General features: G+C 37.5%; 1 protein-coding gene across 26 annotated transcripts in view; it reads left to right on the plus strand.

Moving 5' to 3' along the window:
* Window positions 1-23,171, plus strand: part of ANK3 (ankyrin 3) — a 701,719-nt gene that overhangs the window by 451,012 nt on the left and 227,536 nt on the right. For all 26 annotated transcript variants that reach the window (XM_054521804.2, XM_054521780.2, XM_054521785.2 and 23 more), the window contains 3 exons: window positions 7,472-7,570; window positions 13,717-13,902; window positions 15,778-15,876. In XM_054521804.2, the coding sequence (XP_054377779.1) occupies window positions 7,472-7,570; window positions 13,717-13,902; window positions 15,778-15,876 (384 nt within the window). The remainder of the gene's footprint in view (window positions 1-7,471; window positions 7,571-13,716; window positions 13,903-15,777; window positions 15,877-23,171) is intronic.

The raw sequence follows: 23,171 nt of genomic DNA on the forward strand, positions 1-23,171 counted from the left end.
CCTGTAATCCCAGATACTTGGGAGGCTGAGGCACGAGAGTCTCTTGTTCCCAGGAGGTGGAGGTTGCAGTGAGCCAAGATTGCACCACTGCACTCCAGCCTGGGTGACAGAGTAAGCCTCTGTCTCAAAAAGATAAAGTTAAATTATTGCAGATTATTTAAATTCATATGTATTTTCATTTGCAATATATATGAGTGTGAGAGAGAGATTTTTAAAGCAGCCTATCTATAAAAGATACTAGTCATAGACACAAATGTTTAAAGGGTATCTGTACTGCAGGGTCTTACACTACTTTATGATGCTAGCTTAGGTTCAATCTTTTTGAAAACAGGCAGAAGGAACTTTAAAAGTCCTCAAGTTTAATAAAAATTTTCATATTCTTTGTAATGAACATAGGTCCTCCTATAAATCTTACATGGTCTTTCTTGAATTTCTAAGAGGAACACCAATAGGTTATCATTTGATAGACTTTGAATCTAAAAGAATTAACTTTGCTTTATTTTGTTTAAAAATATAGGTCCTCATTATTCAAGTATTCATTATTTGAGTCTCCACAGACAGGTTATGTAGGAAAGCAAACATCATCATAATTTAAAAATATTTACTAAGGACATGACCGCATTTAAAACTGGTTCCCACTCAAACATTCCTTCCAGTCGAATGCTGACTTCCATCCTTATTTGTCAGTGTCTACCCAGGGGTGTTGGATATTGAACAAATTGATTGCAGAACAAAACTGCAAGTTTTGACAAAGACACAAAGTTTCCTGAAGTCAAGGAAAGTGATATTGGAGAACTTCTGGGTGCACAGCTGAGCTGTGGGTATGTGGCACTCTGGCAGTATTAGGCTAGGAAGCATGTGAAAAGTTAGGATGATTTCCTGATAGTGGTTTCATATAAGAATGATTTGAAAATACATAGATTAAATGAAGACAAAAAGGTAAGTGAGATCTTTGGATGGCAAATACTTCTTCCAAAAGATGGTCTTTTTTGCTTATGCTGTGAAAATTAAAAAGTGAAGAATGTCAACATGTATCATTTTGTTGGGACAAGTAACACTTGGTTTAGTCTTTGTTCATTCTGAGAACTTATACATGAATCCAGTTATAACTTACATTTTATTAAATCATATAAGCCTATTTTTATAATTTCCAGTTTTATCTTTTAAGAGTAAGTCTGAATCAAACTTTAAAAAATTATTTACTATGGCCTTTTGCTCTCCATTTTAAATGCACTTGATTTTACCAGGATTTTCTAGTACGATTATCTTTGGATATTGGGAGTCTCCTCTTTTTTATGGGTTCACAGAATTGTAGTGACTTCCTCCCCTGCTTACTACTGACATAGCAATGGTAACTCTGATGCCATCGAATGTCAGAGTCAAAGAAAAGGAACTGCACAGTGCTTCCAACTGCATGGTTCTTTTATATTCGCTCTAAATTCATTCTAGTTCCCTGTTGTTGGACCTTTGTTACATGATCTGTGACAATTATTCTGATTCCCTAGGAGAGTTCCCTTGGAGTAATAACGCTTTTCCAGAAATGAATGATGTAAAATTGAATAGCAACAAGTATGGTACTTTGAGAGAGATACAGACCAGCTTACTACAATAGAAGCATCATGCTTTTAAATGGATGTTTTTCAAAATACCCCAATAATATTTTACTGAAATGTGGCTAGGTAGTTTTAAGCTCTGAGATAGTGGGAAAACTCTTTAATCCATTTTCATTTCTTTTATTATTTTCTCAAGGGAGGAAAAAATCAACCTCCTCCTTTCAAACATCACATCCATTATTGACTAATGCTTAGAGTAGCCGTAGTTTTAAACTGGATCGGCAATGTTTGGGAGAAGTTGCAGTTGAAATAAAATCCTAATCAGTTCTAATTTCAATTTATACGCATTCCACACTGATGATGCAGTAAGGGAGAAGAACATGTGAAATTGCCTGTTACTTACAGTTGTGCTCGGAATTACCAGCACTGGTTAGCCAGTGCCTCCTTGGTCTTTCTGGGTACTCTGATATTCCCTATGGTGGGAAAGTCGGATCCTCACAAAGTTAGACTGTACAAGTATGAGATTTCGGGTATGGTTCAGATTGAGCCTCTGTGACCTTATATCGCACCTCTAATCTAACTGACCTTCATGAAAATTAGTAACGTATATGAATCAATGCAAATCTTTCACCATACCCTTAACATCTTAGTTTAAAACAGCACTTTATGATGTGCAAAGGCTGGCCATAGAAAACTAGAATGAGTAGAAAAATTTCATGGATGAAATTTAAGCCCTTCTCCAAATGAAGTCATAGGAATACTTATTATTTTATTTTGATGTGTATTAGCATGCCTCAGTACTATCTACAAAATTATAAGTCTGCAGATTTGCATGCTTATAATAGCACCACTATAAACATTCAGAGCAGAAGGTATTGAATATATTGGATAAAATCAGACTTCAAATAGCATATCCATTCCATCTTAAGCTGCTCTGCCTTTTGAGAATTTAATCTGTTGTTGCTACAGAAAAGAAAATGCAAATTGGGCACCCGTATATTCCTTTTTAGCTAGCTTTGTTTTGGAAATGTTCTAAGTTAGGAAATTATTATAAAAACAGTGGTGTACTTTTTTCTCTTATTTTGAAATCTGACCATTCTCCCAATCCACGTGCCATGCCACAGCAAACAGTTATGGCTCTAGGTTGTCTAATGACAACACATTGAGTTAATGGTGCCTCAACCTCTTTGAGCTAGGGAGTGACGGCAATATTTTTATTCAGTCTTTCCAAAGAACGCTTCAAATTTTCTCTCTAGAATCATAACTAAATTGTTATGTATGTGTTCTCATGTCTTGACCATTTCTTGAAACATAAAATTTGTAATTTGGGGGTGTTATTTGAATTACAGGAAGAGAAACTAACTTAAGCACAAGAGGGAATTTATTAGAATTAGTTGAGGAACACAGAGAATAGAAAGCTAAAGAAGCTTTCAGAAAGCTTTGGAAACCGGATAGCTGGGGTGGAGAGTGGGAGAACAGAGTGAGAAGCAAGAGAGTAGGATTGCCCTTTGACCTGGTTCCTACAGGTCAATCAAGGCTGGAGAGGGAGAATCAAGGGTGGACCTAAAAGAGAAAACAGAAGATAGCCTGCATGTGTGTCTACCCTGTAATTAATGAAAGGCAAGCTTCTCTGTCTCAGTCCATCCAGGACAAGTCCTACCTGCATAATGGGGAATAGGTAATTCTCTGATAGAAAATGGGGGTGACATTGTCCTGAAGGGGAAATGGGTGTGTGGGCACTGGTGACCAAAACTAAAGCAAAATAAAACAATCACCCATGCACTACAAATGACCACTATAAAATTGAAATTTCCACCATGAAACACTCACCAAAAACATTTTATCAATATAGGTAGCAGAAATAGCATAAGAAGGCCAAGCACAGTGTTCACGCCTGTGATCTTAGCACTTTGGGAGGCCAAAGCAGGAGGATCACTTGAGGCCAGAGTTTGAGACCAGCCTCAACAACATAGTGAGACCCTATCTTCACAAAAATAAAAATAAAAAAGCCAGATGTGGTAGTGCATGCCCATAGTCCTAGCTACTCAGGAAGCTAAGGGTGGAGAATCACTTGAGCCCATGTTAAGGCTGTAGTGAGCTATAATCACACCACTACACACCAGGCTGGGCAATAACAGCAAGACCCTATCTATATTAGTTTGTTCTCATGCTGCTAATAAAGACATACCCGAGACCGGGTAATTTATAAAGGAAAGAGGTTTAATTGACTCATACTTCCACATGGCTGAGAAGGCCTCACAATCGTGGTGAAAGGCAAACAAGGAGCAAAGTCACGTTTTACATGATGGCAGGCAAGAGAGCTTGTGCAGGGAAACTCCCATTTATAAAACCATCAGATCTCATGAGACTTATTCACTACCACAAGAATGGTGTGGGGGAAACTGCCTACCCACACCCCTCCCCCCCCCACCCCTGCATGATTCAATTATCTCCACCTGGCCCCACCCTTGATACCTGGGGATTATTACAATTCAAGGTGAGATTTGGGTGGGAACACAGCCAAACCATATCACTATCTCTTAAAAAAATTAAAGAAATAGTATCAGACCATTCAAGGACAGATATCGTATAATTCTGTTTATATGGAATACCCAGAATAGGCAAAACTAGAGAGAGAAAGTGTATTAGTGGTTACTAGGGGGAAATGGGGAGTGATTACTAAGGAGTATAGGGCTTCTTTTTGGGGTGATGAAAATATTCTAGAACTAGATAGTGGGAAGGGTTGCCCAATTTTATGAATATACTTAAAGCCACTAAATTGTACACTTTTAAAAGGTGAGCTTTATGATATGCAAATTATATATCAATAAACAAATATTTTAAAAATCAAAAAAAAAAGGAAGTATGTAACTATTCAGAAAATGACCAACTTTCAGGTAATAATCTTAGGATGGCAAGCACTCAAAAATAAGGTGGAAAGCTATTGTGGAAAAGGAAAACAATTAATTACAGGGCTGCATCTTGCTGTGGCTGTTGTCTACAAATATTTCTAAGTAGTCCTAATTCTGTGCATCTCAGTTTCTGTCATCGTAAAACAGGGCGTGTAGAATGGTTTCAGAGTTGTGCCTCTTAAGAATAACTCTCGAGAAGCTCCAGGTCTGTAAGAAAGCATTACCTTAAAACCCAGTGCCTGAGTCTGGGCTTTCTTCATGGATTCTGAAATGGTTGGTTCTGGAAGGAAACTGTGAGAACAGTGGACATTCACTAGAGCCAGAGATGTGTGGATAGACTAGTGTTTCTTAGGCAATCTTGGACCACAGCAGACCACCCCAACGTTGAGAATGAACTGGCATTACTTGTCTTGACATAAATATCTTGTTGATATTCATGTCTGAGAGAAAAACACTTATTTTGGAATTAAAAAAAAAAAGGCCGGGTGCAGTGGCTCACGCCTGTAATCCCAACACTTTGGGAGGCTGAGGCAGATGGATCATGAGGTCAGGAGATCAAGGCCATCCTGGCCAACATGTTGAAACCCCACCTCTGCTAAAAATACAAAAATCAGCCGGGCGAGGTGGCACGTCCCTGTAGTCACAGCTACTTGGGAGGCTGAGGTGGGAGAATCTCTTGAACCTCTTAGGTGGAGGTTGCAGTGGGCCGAGATCTCACCACTGCACTCCAGCTTGGGCGACAGAGAGAGACTCTGTCTCAACAAAAACAAAAAACAAACAACAACAACAAAAAAAAAACTTCTAAAAATCTGAACCTGCCCTCTGGAAGTTTCAGCTTTCAGAGAGAGCACTTGATGAGGGAAGATAGACGCTTAGTACCTAGTTTAGCTATGAGAAAAAGCCATACTGGTTTTGGCCTTTTCTTTTCTTGTTTTGTTGCTTAAAGAATATTTAAATTAACTAAAGATGTAATGATCTTTCATTTTGGTCCAATTAGAAAATGAGAAAATAGCAATATGATGAGGATAATCCTAAACTCCCTTTGAATTTCACTCATAGCGTCATAGCACTGGGAAGAGGGACAAAGATAAAAGACACACGGACCTATGGGCGCGCGCACACACACACACACACACACACACACCCCACAGTGTTCCAAGTACTCCATGCTTCGTGTTTAAATGTGGTAGAATGTTTCATGATAAAACAGAGTAACAGTGGGCTCCAGAGATATTATCAGGTAGACAATTTAAAAGGAAGAAGATTGAATGTGATGTTGCATTCCACTGCCTCTAATTTCGTGTTTCTAATCTTGAGCTTGGCAACTAGATCACCTAACTTGTTACAATTCTGTGCCAAATAGAGGAAGTAGAATAGAGGAACTCTATGATAAGTACATAGCCATGGTGGATTTGTTATGTGGCATCACATTTATCTGCTCGAGGATCTTTTTAACTTACTTTCGAATTCTCAGTTATAAGCCAAAAGCAGTGTGTTTACCAGAGGCTGAACTTATGGATAAGTAAGATAATCATATAGTAGTTGATATTTATAATAATGAACCTAATCCTTTTGAATCACAAAAGGTTGAATATTTGGTAGCATTTTAGTTTAGAATATATTTACTTTTATTCCTTGAAATTGCATAATGTATACAATAAAATTTCTAGAACATTCAGTTAAATAGAACTGCATTCTGAAAAGTATATTCAAAAAGAATTTACTGGCTGGGTGCAGTGGCTCACACCTGTAATCGAGCACTTTGGGAGGCCAAGGCAGGCAGATGGCTTGAGCTCAGGAGTTCAAGACCATACTGGGTGACACAGGGAGACCCAGTCTCTATAAAAAATAAAAATAAATTAGCCAGGTGTGGTGGTGCATGCCTGTAGCCCCAGCTACTTGGGAAGCTGAGGCAGAAGGATTGTTTGAGCCCAGGAGATTAAGGCTGCAGTGAGCGGTGATGGCACCCCTGCACTCCATTGGTTTTTTATTATTATTATTTTGATACAGAGCAATGGAGCGAGACCCTGTCTCAAAATAATAATAATAAAACAAAAGAATTATAGTTTGAAAATTGTTTGATGCTTATATCTTGCAATAACATTTTAAAATAGTATAGTATTTCATAGATATGAAATACATTATTCTAGAGAACAAATATATATACAACATATTTTTAATAGGAAAAGATGTAATATGCATATTAATTTGCTTGAATCCAAATTCTTTGAGAGTTGATGAACATTTCAGAGAGGCACACACACACACACAAACTAAATATATGTGCATATGTATGTACGTATAATATGTATGCATATATATATTCTGAACATTAAACTACCTTAGCAAAAAATACAAAGAAAAGAGGCCTAAAAAAAACAGACTATGAATTAGATTGAATCATACCATTATGCAAATCAGCATTTCTTTTTTGCTCTGAAGGACCACATCTGTGGTAACTTTGAAGCTATTTGAAGCTATTTGAAAAAGCTTTGAAGCTATTTGAGATTAATATAAATTCCTCCCTGAATTAGTTGAAACTAGTTCAGCTACTTTTGTGTGAAAATATTACATGTTTATTTAAAACAGATAATTGATGCTTGGGAGCTACAATGACTAAATGTGTTTTTCTTCATATTCTCATAGCATGTAGTAAAATACTTACTCATGGTAGACTCTCAATAAGTGGTTGATGACTAAGTGAGTGTACTTATTTCTTTAAAGTGGGTAAATTGCTTTGAGTTATACTTGGACTATTAACTATGAACTATTAACTATGATCTATACTCAAATTATGAATTATGAAATATAATTTTGAATTACACAGATCAGGAATTTAGCTTAAGCTATGGTGCTTGGGTTTTCTAATAAATATTTATATCTATATGAAAGTATTATTAAAGTTATTGTATGTGAGCACTTCTTGGAGCGTAAATCATCAGTACCATGGAAAAATAGATTGTCTCTGGAAAGCTGCAGACAAACATTTTTTTTCTTATTTTGCAGAATGGTTTCACGCCATTGTATATGGCAGCCCAGGAAAATCACTTGGAAGTTGTCAAGTTTCTTCTTGACAATGGTGCAAGCCAGAGCCTAGCCACAGAGGTAAGACACTGTTTTTTTCCTGTGGGTAAGTTCACATATTTATAGGGCATTTTGAAAACCTGGAGTTGTGAATTTGTCCTACTAGTATTTCAGTTGAAGTTTTATATTAATATGTGGGTTCATAAGTTTTATGAAATACATTACTGTAAGTCTACTTTCAATTTTTAAAAGTCTTCTGTTGCATAGATACCCTTTCTGCTCTTAAATGCCCGGTTCTATGCTATAATTATGCTATTATTTTAATATTTAACATATTTGCTTGAGAATTCTTTTCTGTCTCTTACAATTTTGCCTTATAGGCAAAGGCAATCATTGTTTTGGAATAATTGGTGTGAACTATCTTTTCAATAAAACATTAGTTTTAAATTGTTTTTCCAAATATAAGTTTACCTAATTATAATGATTGAATTTGTATATTTTTTAAGTTAACTAATTAGACTTAATTCATAGTTATAAATAAAACTATTGTACTTTTTTGTGGGGGGAGGGAGGACAGAGTCTTGCTCTGTCGCCTAGGCTGGAGTCCAAAGCCATGATCTCAGCTCACTGCAACCTCCGCCTCCTGGGTTCAAGCGATTATCCTGCCTCAGCCTCCCGAGTAGCTGGGATTACAGGTGCCCACCACCCACACCTGGCTAATTTTTGTGTTTTTAGTAGAGACGGGGTTTCACCATCTTGGCCAGGCTGGTCTTGAACTCCTGACCTTGTGATCCACCCACCTCGGCCTCCCAAAGTGCTGGGATTACAGGTGTGAGCCACCACGCCCAGCCAAAACTGTTACACATTTTTAAGTGTTAAATAGATGCGGTATTTGAAGAAAAATAATCTTTGCTGTCTATAATAGAAGAATTATTTAAAAATAGAAAGTTATTTAGGCCATTGGTACTGTCTTAGGTAATGTTGTTTATTTTTTAAACTAATCTGGTTGGAAGACTGGAATCACTTAAGCATGTCACCAGAAATCTATTGCTAATAATAAAGGATCAATATTTGAGTATTTTTTATTTGTAACAAAACAGTGAATTAGGGCAAATGCAGGGTTATCCCTATTATAAACCACTACTCTTGCTTGCATGCTGATGTGCTTCCTGAATGGCACAGAAAAGATGGCAATAGAGAAACTGCATCTAATCTCACTTAGTTTTTGAGATTATACCTTCTAGGGAAACCACTAAATAAATTAAGGGATAGCTCACACAAAACATACACAAGCAAACATAAATATATGAAAAATTATCATCCTCATTTATAGTCAAATACTAATTTATTAGCCAGATAAAAAATAAGATCTAATCTTTTGCCCATGAGACTAAAAACAAAAATTTGATGGGGAGAGGAAACCAGAACTTTCCTACAATACTGGTGAAATTGATTGTTGGTTACAACACTTTTACAGAACATTTGGCAGTAGCTATCAAAAACTAATATTTACAAGCCTTTTTACTTAGCAGCTCCACTTCTAAAAAGTTATGTTATAGAAATATTAGATATATCAAATATATATTATAGATATATTTGCATTAGGATGCAAAAATAGTATACAAGGATGTTTGTCAACACAATTAATAATAGCAATTTTTAAAAATCAGAAAGAATCTAAATTTACACCAATAAGAATCCTGTTTATTCAGAACTATTTGGCTTTGAAAGAAACAAAAAAAAAACCTGTTAGTAAATGTTCATATATTTATACAATAACATGCTGTTAGCACTGTTAAAAACGAGACAAGGCTCTGTGTACTGATACAGGAAATTGTCCATAGTAGATTGTTACCAGTGGTTTGCCCTGAGAATTCTGAGGGAGCGTTTGCACCCATCAGTACTGTTGGGGATTTTTATACCCATTTTTTTATTTTATACCCATCAGTACTTTGGGGAATTTTTATCATGAGAATGTACTATTTTTGTAATAGTATTCTTAAAGCTAGTTAGGAAATAACTACTGGTTGATATCAAAATAACAAACATTTAGCCGGGTGCAAGGGCACACACCGGTAGTCCCAGCCCCTCGGGAGGTAGAGACAGGATGCACTTGAGCCTAGAAGTTTGAGGATATAGTGCTCTATGGTTGCACCTGTGAGTAGTTGCTACACTCCAGCCTGGGCAACAGTGAGACTCTGTCTCTAAACAAACAAAAAAGAACAAACTTGCTAGGCAGAGAACGGTACCTCTCTTCACACTCAAGAGTAGCTATTCTAAGCCCAGTACGATACACACATTGTATCCTAGTGGACAGGGGAAATAGAGACAGGCAGAGACTGTTGGTTAAGAGAAAACCCATCCTCATTTTTGGATGGAAATATTAAGTAATGTAAATAACCTGATGAAAGTGATTCCATAGCTTTCTTTGTGAAGATGGCGTAGGACTCTTTTTTTTACACTGTGATGTACAGATCACTAAGTATCTCTCCTTTAGAAGCAAACATAACCCCAATTTACTGCTAATAGATTTGAATTAGACTGTAAACCAATTACCAGTAACTCTCAGAGCTCTCCAGTACTTTTTGAAGTTTTCAAGGCCCAAAAAGAAGCCCTACAGCTAACTTAAAGAAATACGGTACGTGAGATCTTCAAATCACTACTTCAGTCTTTTGGCAAAGGATATATATTTTAAAAGTTTTTACTCTTTTACATTGATTTAATTTCATGTTATTTTTGTAGTTTTAAGGGAAAAAACAAGAAACATGGTGTCTATTAAGTCACGTTCATGTCTTCAGGGAAGTTGCTGTTATATTGCTATATAAACAATATCTAATTACCTAGAGATGTTTCAACCTTTGAATTTTTTCTCTTCTTTTGGATTATTGGTATTGGAGAATAAGAACAACAACAGGAAATAAGACATTTTTTTCTAATGCTATTCTAATTACTGTATTGCTTTCTCATTAGCAATAATATTGGTGTCATTTATAGAGAAGTCTGTATTTACAGAACAAACAGTAGGGGACAAGTAAAGGATCCTTTAAATAGCAAGTTTTTAATAGAATCTTTAATTCACTACATGATGGGATATTGCCAAATTCTTTCAAATGTATTTTTTTCAGCAAGGCTGGCACACTTCAAATCTTGTATATATGTAGCAAGACTTCAGTATAATTGTGGTTTTTAAAACGTTTTTATATTACTGTGTACTGCATCTCATATCTTTTCTCTATATATATAATCTTCCTTTTGCTAATTACGATTCTGAAGCACGCAGTATATTTGTTTGTTCATTTATTCCATGAGTAATTATTAAGCACCTATTATGTTTCAGACGCTTCATAAGGTACTGGATATCCTTGAGCAACCAGGGGATGGACCTTTTTTCCAGTAGCCTCTATCACATTTCCTTTCTGCTCATTTTTCTCTTAAGAATAACTGCACAAAGCAAACCACACCATTTAAACTTAGTTTTGAAACAAAATCTGGAGCTGCTAATTTTAGCTATTAACACCTTAGAGCTGGTATCTTTGTGTCTTTAATTGGCTTATGCAGGAAACATATTCTTGTCACTGCTAATCGGCTCAGTTGCAGTTTATTTTCTGATACAAAGTAGTTTCCTTTATGTATAGGTCCTGTGAATTTTAAAATTCACATCAGTGGAAATGTAGCCATTTTGTTTGGATTCAGGACAGAAGTGGGCTGTCATTTTTACCCCTTAGCTTTCGTTCAGGTTTTTTAAGTGAGATGCAAAATTAAATCTTAAAACACAATTTTCCTTTTGCCACACTCTTATTTAAACAATGCATATTTTCTTTTTTTTTTGCAAAAGTAATACATTACATAAATGAGAAAGTACAATAAGAAGCAAGAAATCTCTGTTAATTTTCCCTAGAGATAACATTTTATCCGATTGCTTGTACATGTACACATTAGATACATGTATGTACCTTTATGAAAATGAAAATATATATTTACATTGACATGCAGACTACTTTTCTTGTTATATCCTAAAGTTCCTGTCTTTAAGTGTAAACCTATGATATTGTTTTTGTGACATCTTGGATGTATCTAGTCTTTCCCTGCTCGTTATCTTTCTTAAGGCTTCAGGGAATAACCTTCTAGTAGTTTTGGTTATGTTATTGTTTTCCTTTTTCCTGCTGTCTTTGGTAGTAAAGTTAAAAGAAACAGGTGGCATTTAAGCCAGATCTTGAAGCATGGAGGGTAGAAGGGATTTGTATACATAGAGAAAATAAGACGGCATTTTAGGGTGGGGGAAATAGCATAAGTACAGGTGTCAGGGGAGAATGAAGTCTGTATGTGCATAATCAGTACAGACACTGACAGAAAGGATTTTATAGGGGACAATACTGAGCAATAATGTCCCTTAAGTGCTTTGGGTCAATGTTTTGCACATGTTGGGTATAAGTGTGCTGATTTGCATTCAATCAAATGAATTATGAGAGCCTTTCTCCATATGCTAGCAAGGGAAGGAATGTTGAAAGGGATGTTTTAGGAAGACCTTGGTGCATATGTGCTCCTATGTGTTTTCCAAATGCTTTTCTTTACTACAGGACTACAGAAATAAAATATCATGACCCAGATAAAATAATAAGTAACTTGCATGCCAGTTCTCTAGTTAAAAAAAAAAATGCCCTTTTGCGTATATAATAATGAAACCATTGCAGAATTAACCATTTGAGAGCCAGTCCTAGGATTTTCTACCCTGTGCCTTTTTTTCTACATTCAGCAACTCTAGGTAATCCACAAGTTAATTTAACTGCAGTGAAATCTGTAGCTGTGTCCCCTTTATCAAGTCCCAGGGCAACACAAAGGGAAGATTCAAAATGTATAGAGTATGTATGTGTGCACTTATGTCTGAATTTATTCTAAAGTCATGTTTTAATCAAATTCATAGAAGCAGAGAGGAACGTGATGGTTACCAGAGGCTAGGAACTGGGAGTAATGGGGAGACAGGAGGTAATGGTCAATGAGGAGGGATAAGTTTTTGTTTTTATTTTTCTTTTTTTGAAATTTATTGCACAACTTGATTAACAGAGTTAGTAATAATGTATTATACATATCAAAATTGCTAAAAGAATAAAGTTCAAATGTTCTCACCACAAAAAAATAAGTATGGTAATGAAGATGTTACTTAGCTGGATTTGTCCACATTGTATTTATAAATCATAATGCCACTTGTACCCCTATAAATATTTATAATTTTTAATTTAAAATAAAATTTAAAAATAAAAAAGACAATAACCAGAATAAATATATAGAGTCATGTTTTGCATGATCTTTGTGTTGTCTTCTCTCATTGGCCACAGAAGCCAAGAGTCTTTCTCTTAGCTCTAGAGACCTTAGCCTCTATAGATCTTTTGTAAAGCAACAATGAGTACAGTTCATGAGTTCACCTATCCTGACAGCACCAGGAATATGCGAGGCAACAGGGCACAGTAATGAACCAGACAGGCATACATCTCAGTTTTTAAAAATCCGTGGAAATGTTTACATCTTATTTAAATGAGCTCCTTTGAAAACTTTGCCTGGATTTAGCCTGAGATTTTTTTTTCTTTTTTCTTTTTCTTTTTTTTTTTTTTTTTTTTGACAGAGTCTTGCTCTCTCACACAGGTGCAATGGCATGGTCTTGGCTCACTGCAGTCTCTGCCTCCTGGATTCAAGCTATTCTTCTGTCTCAGCCTCCCAAATAGCTGGGACTACAGGCATCCACCACTCCCGGCCAATTTTTGTATTTTTAGTAGAGATGGGGTTTCACAATGTTGATCATGCTGGTCTTGAACTCCTGACCTCTGGCGATCCAGCCACCTCTGCCTCCCAAAGTGCTGAGATTACAGGCGTGAGCCACCGCACCTGGCCCTGAGATTATTTTATGAATATTGATATTATAGCAACTTTTTCTTTTATATGTAGTATTTTTGTACATTTTCAAAATTTTCCCAATTAATGTATATTAATTTTTAATGGAAAAGAAAACCAAAACCCATGAACTTATTACAAGTTTCTTAGTGTTTTTTACTTTGTATAGATAAATATTTTTTGAAAATATCTTTTCACATTTCTGTCCATTCGAATATGTTGTTAGTTTTAATAACCCCAAACAAAAATTGATGCTTGGTCACTTGGTTGCCTTCTTATTTGTTAATTTAATATAAAAGAAAATAGTCATTGGAGCCCATCTTGACCCATCCATTTATTTGTAGGATGGCTTCACACCATTGGCAGTGGCTTTGCAACAAGGTCATGACCAAGTCGTTTCACTCCTGCTAGAGAATGACACCAAAGGAAAAGTGCGTCTCCCAGCTCTTCATATCGCGGCCCGAAAAGACGACACGAAAGCCGCCGCCCTGCTGCTGCAGAATGACAACAATGCAGATGTGGAATCAAAGGTGAGGCACGAGGGACACGGGCCTGTCATGCAACTCTCCAGTGTTAGACACACAACCTTTAAGAGCACCCGGTCTCCCTCTTGGCAAGCTTATGCCATGCCTTTAACTTCATTGAAGGGAGGAACAATGTGTGTCTGAGCTAGCCACTGAAGGCACAGCCTCCCTTCACATGAGAAGCTGGGGGGTGAGGGGAATGCGGCCCTATGCGTGCTAAAAGGGAGGCCACCTCAAAAGAAATCAATTTCTATGCAGTGATCATTTCTTTCCTTTGAATATAGTTTTGGAATATATTCAACACTTCAGCTCAAACATCAGGGTGAAAAATTACAAAATGCTAAAAACAGTGTACGCAAACAAACCTCTGGTTGATATCCAAGATGACAGGCCAGGCACTGAGCATAGATCAGCTGCGGAGAGCATGCCAGCAGCAAGAGAGCCGCAGCCAAAAATTCCCATCGTCTTGACATGTGGTACCTGAAAGTCTCTGTGACAGAAATGTGGCATTTGGACTAGGCTGTTGCGTAGCCCATCATTCAGTCTAGCTTTCTTTCTGTGCCTATTGTGCTTTCATCAGAGCTTCCATCCTCATTACTTAGCTGTCATGAGCTTTCTGCAATCCATATCACCAATAGTGAACTAACCGTTCATTTTTTCCTCCTCTTTGCTTCCAAATGTGTTAACCTAGATGGTGGTGAATAGAACAACAGAGGTATATATATATATGCATATACGTGTAGTCTATATCTGCATCATCATTTTCCCATGACTTAGTGCTGCTGCCTCATGTCTCTCCCTTCTTCTTTGCATCGCCTTCTGTAGGCTAGATACCTGCTTTATCCCCAATCCCTCCTCTCCCCAAAGGAGCATGTGCCAGATAAGATAGCAGTAGTTTGATTACCAGGGCTTTCTGCAGCTGAACCTGGTGTTTGAAAGAGATGAGGAATCCTTGACTCTTAAGGGTATTGTAATAGAGCTGTGTGAGATGAAGAGTCTGGACACTTTAGATGTTTATCAGCTATATCTAAAGCTGCAGACAACCCTGTCATTCTACTCATCCAGGACTCATTTTTTAGGGTTGTGCATGACACTTACCCTCTATGGTGTCAGCAAAAGGAAAGGTATTTCAGAATGGTGTCAATATGACCCACCCTTCTACAAGACTCAGTGAGATAGCTAGCATGGCTAAGAAGCTTGCTAACAAATTAGAAATGCATCTAGTTCCTATAAGGTTTCAATCTTTGGGGACTAAGTGAATCGCTGCATGTTTTAGCATTTTTTAAGGAAGTAAAATGACCTTGGTATGAACAATCCAAAAACATGTGTTATTGAATAGGCATTGGCTAACAAAGATTAACTTGTGGATTCTTCATGGAATGCAATTGCCCATTATATAAAACCAACTTTGTGGTAGTACCTCTTCCCCCCAAAATTGCTTTTATCATTAAAATTGGCATTTACTGTTCGTTAATTTGAATCTATATCAAATATATAAACTAATTGAATTTTGAGTTTCAATGCACAATTCTATCGTCAGTAATAAAACAGCGGCACTAATCAAGCTATCAGCTATAAAGATTTTTCTCATCTCTATCTTAATTTCTTGAAATGTTGGCTTTTATATAGTTCTGTTATTGGATTACTAAAATTGCTCAGTCTCCACCCTTGGTTCCTCGCTGGCTATTCTTCTGCCTGTAAGTTTGGGGTTTATTAGAAACCCTGTGAGCAATTGGCACTGATCGAAACCTAGTACAGAATGGAACATAGACCTCAGCATATTTTGCTTCCTCATTTTTATTTGGGCAAGGTTATGATATTTGCCTGTCAGGCAGGGGGCTGGCAGAAATCAATTGAATGTCTGCTATGTTTTCTTTACAGAGTGGCTTCACTCCGCTCCACATAGCTGCTCACTATGGAAATATCAATGTAGCCACGTTGCTGTTAAACCGAGCGGCTGCTGTGGACTTCACCGCAAGGGTAAGAGCACAGCAATGTGTAATGCCTTTAAAGCATTTGAAACTATTTTATACTGTCTTTCCCCAACATGAGGATTTGGGACAAATTGCCTCCAAGAGTCCTTCCAGTCAGTGAAGGCTATGATTTCTACTCATCCTAGTGTATGTTCTTGATTTTACATAGGTGTGCCTGTTTCCTAGCAGGAGAGGTAAACCAAGATCAGGAATGCTAGCTGGGATGGATGATAAATAAATATATAAATGCATATATGGAAGATGTGATTCAAAGAATTGTGGCTGGGGACAACAAATAGTTCCCTAAGTTAAAATTTCTGAAACCCTTAGAAATTGGTCAGATGGCACTCAGTGCTCTAGAGATCAGGGTCTTGACCTTACAGTGGGAATGTTCTGGAATACCTGGGTGAGGCCTAAACTACAGAACCCAAATAATGAGACCATCTTTTGCCTTTATCTTCTGTCCCCTACAAACTTTCATAATGAGTAACAAGTTTATGTAACCTGAATAAGCTCATATCCATTGAAGAAAGGAATTACAATGTCATATGGCCCACTGCACAGCAGGTTGGACATCCAAACAGAGTAGCACTGCTCTCAATTTAAAAACTGGTGTTCAGCTTGACCATCAGAAACACTGTTGGAAGTACAAGTGAAGCTGGAGGCAGGATGAAGTAGTGGCTGAAATCCTGGACTCTGAGACTCCTTAGGTTCAAATTTTGGCTTTCAGTTTTTTCCCTGTGTCTGTCAGTTTCCTCATTTATAAGATGAGATAATATGAATTATGAAATTAAATAAACAATTATAAAATATCACCTCTCCCTCACTGCGTCACTGTGAAAATTAAAAGAGATAGCATATGTAAATCACTCAGCCGGTGCCTGATGTAGTATCATCACTAACAGCAGCGGCAGTAGTGTATTAGTCTGTTTTCGCATTGCTATAAAGAGGTATCTGAGATTGGGTAATTCATAAAGAATAGAGGTTCAATTGGCTCCTGGTCCTGCGGGCTGTACAGGAAGCATGATACTGGTATCAGCTCGGCTCCTGGGGAGGCCTCAGGAAACTTAAGAATAATGGCAGGAGGCAAAGCAGGGACAGGCACATCACCTGGCCAGAGCAGGAGCAAGAGAGCAAGAAGAGTGGTGCTGTACACTTTTAAAGGACCAGGTCTCATGAGAACTCCCTCACTATCATGAGGACAGCACCAAGCAGATGGTGCTAAACCATTCATGAGAAGTTCTTCCCCATGATCCAGTCACCTTCCACCAGGCTCCACCTCCAACACGGGGCACTACGTTTCAACATGAGATTTGGGTGGGGACATACATTTACACTGTATCAAGCAGCACTGTTATTTTGAATGTAGCACTTGAAGTCTTATTTTTTTGCTGAACCCTCACTTCTTAGAAGATAAATGGAACTAGATTAGATAGGGAGATAGTGTATAATGCCAGCAACAGCAGTACAGTGGTAGTTGCATCAGCAGTAAAAATAATATCATTTCTGAAGTTGTTCCTGACTGTAAGATGCCAGGCTATGCATTTTATCTCACGTATACTAATATAAGTAAAGGTATAGTTTATTTTACAGAAGAAGAAACCTAGGTTTAGAGATAAGAAGTAGCTGCTTTAGGATCACAGTGCTAGCAGGTTGGAAGAGGCAGGATTTCAGCCCCGAAGCTCTTAACCACTATTCTCTCCCCTAGGTAACTTAAAGGGATTTATTTTACTTTTCCCCTTATAATTTGTTAGTTCTATAAAAATTAATAAGGGCTGAGATTGTACTAATAGAAAAGCTATTTCCTGTCCTGTTGTCATGAGCTTGCTGAAAGTCTTCATCAGTTTAAATAACTGGAGAGCGTCAGTCAATTTTATTTGCAATTTTTCTTATTGTGTTAACTACATCCTTGATGTGGCAGATCCAAGGCCTAGTTTGACACTTTGAAGGACAAAGTTAAGCCCTTCTTTAAGTCAAGTATAAACAGGGTATGTCAGTGTTGAAGCTGAAGTTCATTTCAAGATACATTCTTCTGGTTTTATTTCTGTAATTCATAGCATAATAAAACCTCATTAAGTTACATCTTCTAATTAGGACATTCAGAAAATTTATGTCAATGTGCTGTTTGAAGTTTGTCTTTGTGCCTTTGTTCAGAAATTTCCTGATGTTACTGAAAACAAGAGGATTAGAGAAATGTTTAAGCAATTTAAGAGGACATATTACAGTATTTTCAGACTTTTCCAAGTGATTCTAAACTGTTCATTTGCATTAAAACAATGACTGTGGTAATTACAAAAGATGCTTATTTATTGATTAAAAATCAGTGGAGACATCAGACCCACGTTGTTAACCTTCCTGAGTTACCATATACGATTTAAAATACTTACACTGTGCTTTTGTTTAAAATATGTTAAAATTCAGACTTTTCACTGATTCAGAAATGCATTTTTCCCAGTCTTTCCTAATTAATGAGGTCCAATAGCATTCTGAGCTGAAGGCTATGGTGGAATTTGATTTTATTTAATAGGAGGCTTGGGCTGTTGCGTATTCCCAAACGAGCTATGCTTCTCTCTGCAGTGGGTGATTGATGACTGGCTTTAGGGCACCTGAGAACTCTTTTTAAAGAGCTTAAACTGAGGCAACTGCCAGCTGCCTCAAGCAATCCATTTTAGGTCCCAAATCTGTAGCAATTTTATTATATAATAATCTAGCATCTCCACTTTCATATTACAGAGGCTTCTCCCTTCCCAGCTTCCGTGGGGTCTTTCTAGGTCATAGTTCTCTCAAGAAGGTAACAGAAATAGCAGGTGAAAGTAAGAGGCCCCTGAATGCAGACAGGATCAAATTGTATCCAGTCAGAGCAATAAAGGGGGCATCATTAAGCCTCATTTGCTAAGAATTGGCTGCAAATTGTAACCGTAAATCATATGCTTCAGAGCCAGGTTTGGAGAGAGGTATTGATGAGGTGGTTAGAAGTAGATTAAAATACACCAGCACCCTTTGTCTTGGGGGGCTGCAATTTCTGTTTTCTGCCTGTGACAAAATACAGTAGGTAGTGGAAGATTTAAATCAGTGAAGAAAGAAGTATGACAGATAAAGTCTTGCAGTTCTTTATAGCACTGTAGACTGAGGGAATGTCCCAGAGAGTGACCACCTGCTAGCAAAGAGAGCTGGGGAAGAGGAAGAATGACAACACTTCTGGAATCTTTCCTGAATGCAATAGATGTTCATTTCCAAAGCAGATAATAGGCAGAAACAAATGCAATGTGACTGAAGGGAGTACACAATAGAAGGAATTGCTTTCTGTGTTCATTTGTAGTGCCAACTAATTTATGCAGCAGTAAAGCAGGTCCCAGTCAGCGGTGAATGTATACTTCTGAGTAGCAGTTCTGGTAACTGATTTATAGCATACCTAACTGTTTCAATAACACCTTTCCTTCAATTTTTATTATGATGTTTGCATTATAATTTTACTATGTATATGTAAGATATCCTGTCTGACATTGTCAATATTTCCTTCTGGATTATCGTTGGAGATCTATTCAGGCTCATGGGTCTGCTGCAGGGAGTTAATGCAGTAGCTGCTGAATGCTGCAATGCAGCATCAGCATTCTTCATTCTTTGAACTGAGTCTGCTGAGATGGCACTGACACTGTCTGAATTTATGCATGACCCTTGCTCTCTTTGCAAATCATTCTAGCTCTGTTGGGAAAGAGAATGTAACTAAAACATACCAGAGCTAGTACCGATTGTCATTCCAGTAAGGAGCATTTGTGCACTAGAGTAACAAAAGGCCAAATTATATTATGTGGTTGCCTGCAAAGTTCTCTTTATTGATTGAAGAAGATACATTAATACTTTGCTGGCTGAATTTTTTCATCAAATATAATGGACCACCTAATCTAATCTTCATTCTTGTCATTGGCCTTTCTCTTGTAAATTATTATTCAACTTCCCATTTTGAGAAGATAATTGAATAAAGCATTCTTCTATTAGTCTTGCCATTTAGCACTTTTTGTTTTGATCTCTGAAAGGATTAGGGATTTATGTGTTTGGACTCTATAACTCATTTGTTTCCAAAAAGATTTCGGGTGGTTTACAGATTAAAATATACAGACGTGAAGGGCGGAACCAAAAAAGTAAATGTTACCAAGCAGCAGGAATGAGCCATTAAATACAATGGAAAATAAATATAGGCCTTAAAAGCTTTGATATATATAGTGGAAAGGGAAGCATGGATAATAGAGTTTTCACTTTTGACAACTGAAATCCTGTAGTTACCTATAGAGACAATTTTTGTGTGAAATAACTCAAACATTATTTTTATCATATGAATCCTTAAGAACAGAGAATTACATAGTTAGCAATAGCTTTAATTACTATACTTCAAAAGGCTCAATTCTACTTCCTACTGCCTATGACTGCTATATCTCCATCTGTGAAGGCACCTTGCCCAGAGAAGCTGAGAGACTGTGGCCCAGCTACTTAGCTTTATGATGTTCTAGTTGTGTAGGAAAGAACTTGGCATGTATGGCACAGATTAGTGACTGGTTAACATGTCCATTGGGCTGCCTTTTTCAAATATTGGGTATTTTATACAAGGTTTTGATAGGTATTGGACCACATTCAGAACCCTACTAAATCATACAAAAGGTTACTTAAGATATTTTAATGTTTGGATAAAATGAGAACAATGTTTTTAGATACTTGAACTACTAAGGCTGTTGGTGGAAAAATAAAAGGATTAGACTTCTCTTCTGCACTTATATACTGTTGGTAGGAACGTAAATTAGTTCAGCCGCAAATTGGAAAGCAGTTTGTAGATTTCTCAAAGAACTTAAACTACCGTTCAACCCAGCAATCCCATTACTGGATACGTATTCAGAAGAAAATAAATTGTCTTACCAAAAAGATACGTGTTCACATGTTCATTGAAGCACTATTTATGATAGCAAAGACACAGAATCAACCTAAGTGCCCATCAACAGTGGACTGGATAGAGAAAATGTGGTACATATACACTACGGAGTACCACACAGCCATGAAAAAGGAACAAAGTCATGTTTTTTGCAGCAACATGGATGCAGCTGGAGGCCATTATCCCAAGCAAATTAATGCAGGAACAGAAAACCAAGTACCACGTGTTCTCGTTTACTAGTGGGAGCTAAATGTGGGGTACTCATGGACATAAAGATGACAACAATAGATACTGGGGACTACTGTTGTGGCAGAGTTGAAAAACTACCTATTGGGTACTATGCTCACAACCTAGGTGATGAGATCTTTCGTACAGCAAACTTCAGTGTCATGCAATATACCCACGTAACAAACCTGCATATATACCTCCTGAATATAAAGGTTGAAATTATTTTTTTAAAAGAATTATGTTCTGTCCAAACCTGAGGCCAACATGGCTTAGCACATGCATGAGCAAAACAGTATCCATGGATGAGCATTATCTGGGGGATTTCTTTTCTAAATTCAATCCAATTTAGCAATATTTATGGAGCATCTACTATAAGCTGGACCTGAAGGTTCAGACTTGAGTTACCTACTCTACCATTAGTACTTGTTACTAATGTGTGAATACTTAGTACTTTATTAGTCCTTACTCTACCAATTTGTTCAGACACCAAGCTGCCAAACCATATAATACAATTTCTCCCATAAGTCCCCAAAGCATAACTGCATCTAGGCTATAATGCTGAATAGGACTTTTCTAAAAACTCAGGAACTGATGAAAGGAGTTGAAAGCAGAAAGGCAAAGCTGAAGGATAGGTCCTCTGTAACAGTGTCCCCAAAGACCACAGGCTATGCCCCCTTCCTTGGAGTTCGTCTGGTGACCCCTTCTGGCCCCCGGAGACCACTGTGTTGCAGAGTCTATCTCATTTCCCCCAAGTGGGAACCCCTTTACCAGATCTCTCCTAGCCAGAGTCCAGACCTCTTAACCACCTCTGGGCCCCAGTGAGGAAGGAAACTCTGTTTTCTCTACACCTGGGCTATGTTACTTCAGTAGCCACTAACTTGGGGGACTAGCTTTTATTTAAATAATTTTTTTTTTAATTCTCAAGAGCATTTCAAGTGCTCAATAGCTAGTGGCTACTGTCTAATTAAATGGCACAGATATATCGCATGTCCATCATCATAGAAAGTTATTTTGAACGAAGCCATGACACCATCCATCTTAGGCCTTCCTTCCCTTCAATGTCATAATGATCTGAAAATGCAACATTTCCCTCAAGGAAGATGGTTAGTCCCTGACCCCATAGGTGAGCATCACAGCCTGTACTTCCACTCACATTAGGCCTCAAATATAATTTTATTTATCTGCTATTGTCCATTTTGTACACTCCATTTTCTATCTAAGCCCCTGGAAGGTTGAGATGCCCTGGTCATCCTCTCTCTCCAGGTTTTCCTTTGGTCCCCGGGTGCTTACCATGTGCCTGGCTCTGTGCTAGTGACTTTAACATGAACTTAATTCTCTCAGTCTTTCAGAGGATGATTTGTTTTTGCTGCCTGATAGCCTTTTTTCTATTTACCTTCCTTGACGTATTAATAGAGTCACCAAAACGTTCAGCCGCATTTCATTCAGCTACAAGGCAATGAATGTAAAAACATCAACAATTCCACCTGCTACAAAATAAGTGCTCAGTAAATGTCCATTCCCTTCTTTACTTCCGCAGGTGAGATTTATAGTAATAATGATTTTTTACGTTATAATTTATTATCCAGCTTCTTTATTAGGCATTTTACACTTATTGTCATAACAATCCTATGAGGGCTAAAGTAAAAATGTAATAAAATATAGCTCTCTCCCACATCCTGTTTTTCATCTCACATGCAGACTTTGAATTCCCCAAGAACAGACCTGTGTCATCTTACACACTTTGGAATCCCTGGAGTATAGCCCAGTACCTGGTGCTGGGAGGGACTCAGTATATATTTATTGAATTCAAAAATGAATGAATAAATCACTTCTTGGCCTTCCTGTCCACCACTCCTGGTCACCCAGCACCTATACAAACCTGCTTTCCTCTGCCTAGCCTATCAAAATTCCTGTTACTTCAACTTGAATCTCTCCTGGTCTAGGAACTGCTTTCCAAACTAAACTCAGCTGCATTAAGGGAAATGGAAAAATTCACAGGATACTAACAGAATTTTAGACCAGTGCACCAAACCTAAGTGTTGAATGTCAGAGGCAGAGGGACAAGTTTATTTGAGCAGCAAGGAGACTTTGTGTTCAGCTCTGTAGATGACCTTGGAAGACAGGCCCAGGCTAACTGGGCTAAGCCTAGGCTAAAA

Source organism: Pongo abelii, chromosome 8, assembly GCF_028885655.2.
Source record: "Pongo abelii isolate AG06213 chromosome 8, NHGRI_mPonAbe1-v2.0_pri, whole genome shotgun sequence".
Lineage (NCBI taxonomy): Eukaryota > Metazoa > Chordata > Mammalia > Primates > Hominidae > Pongo > Pongo abelii.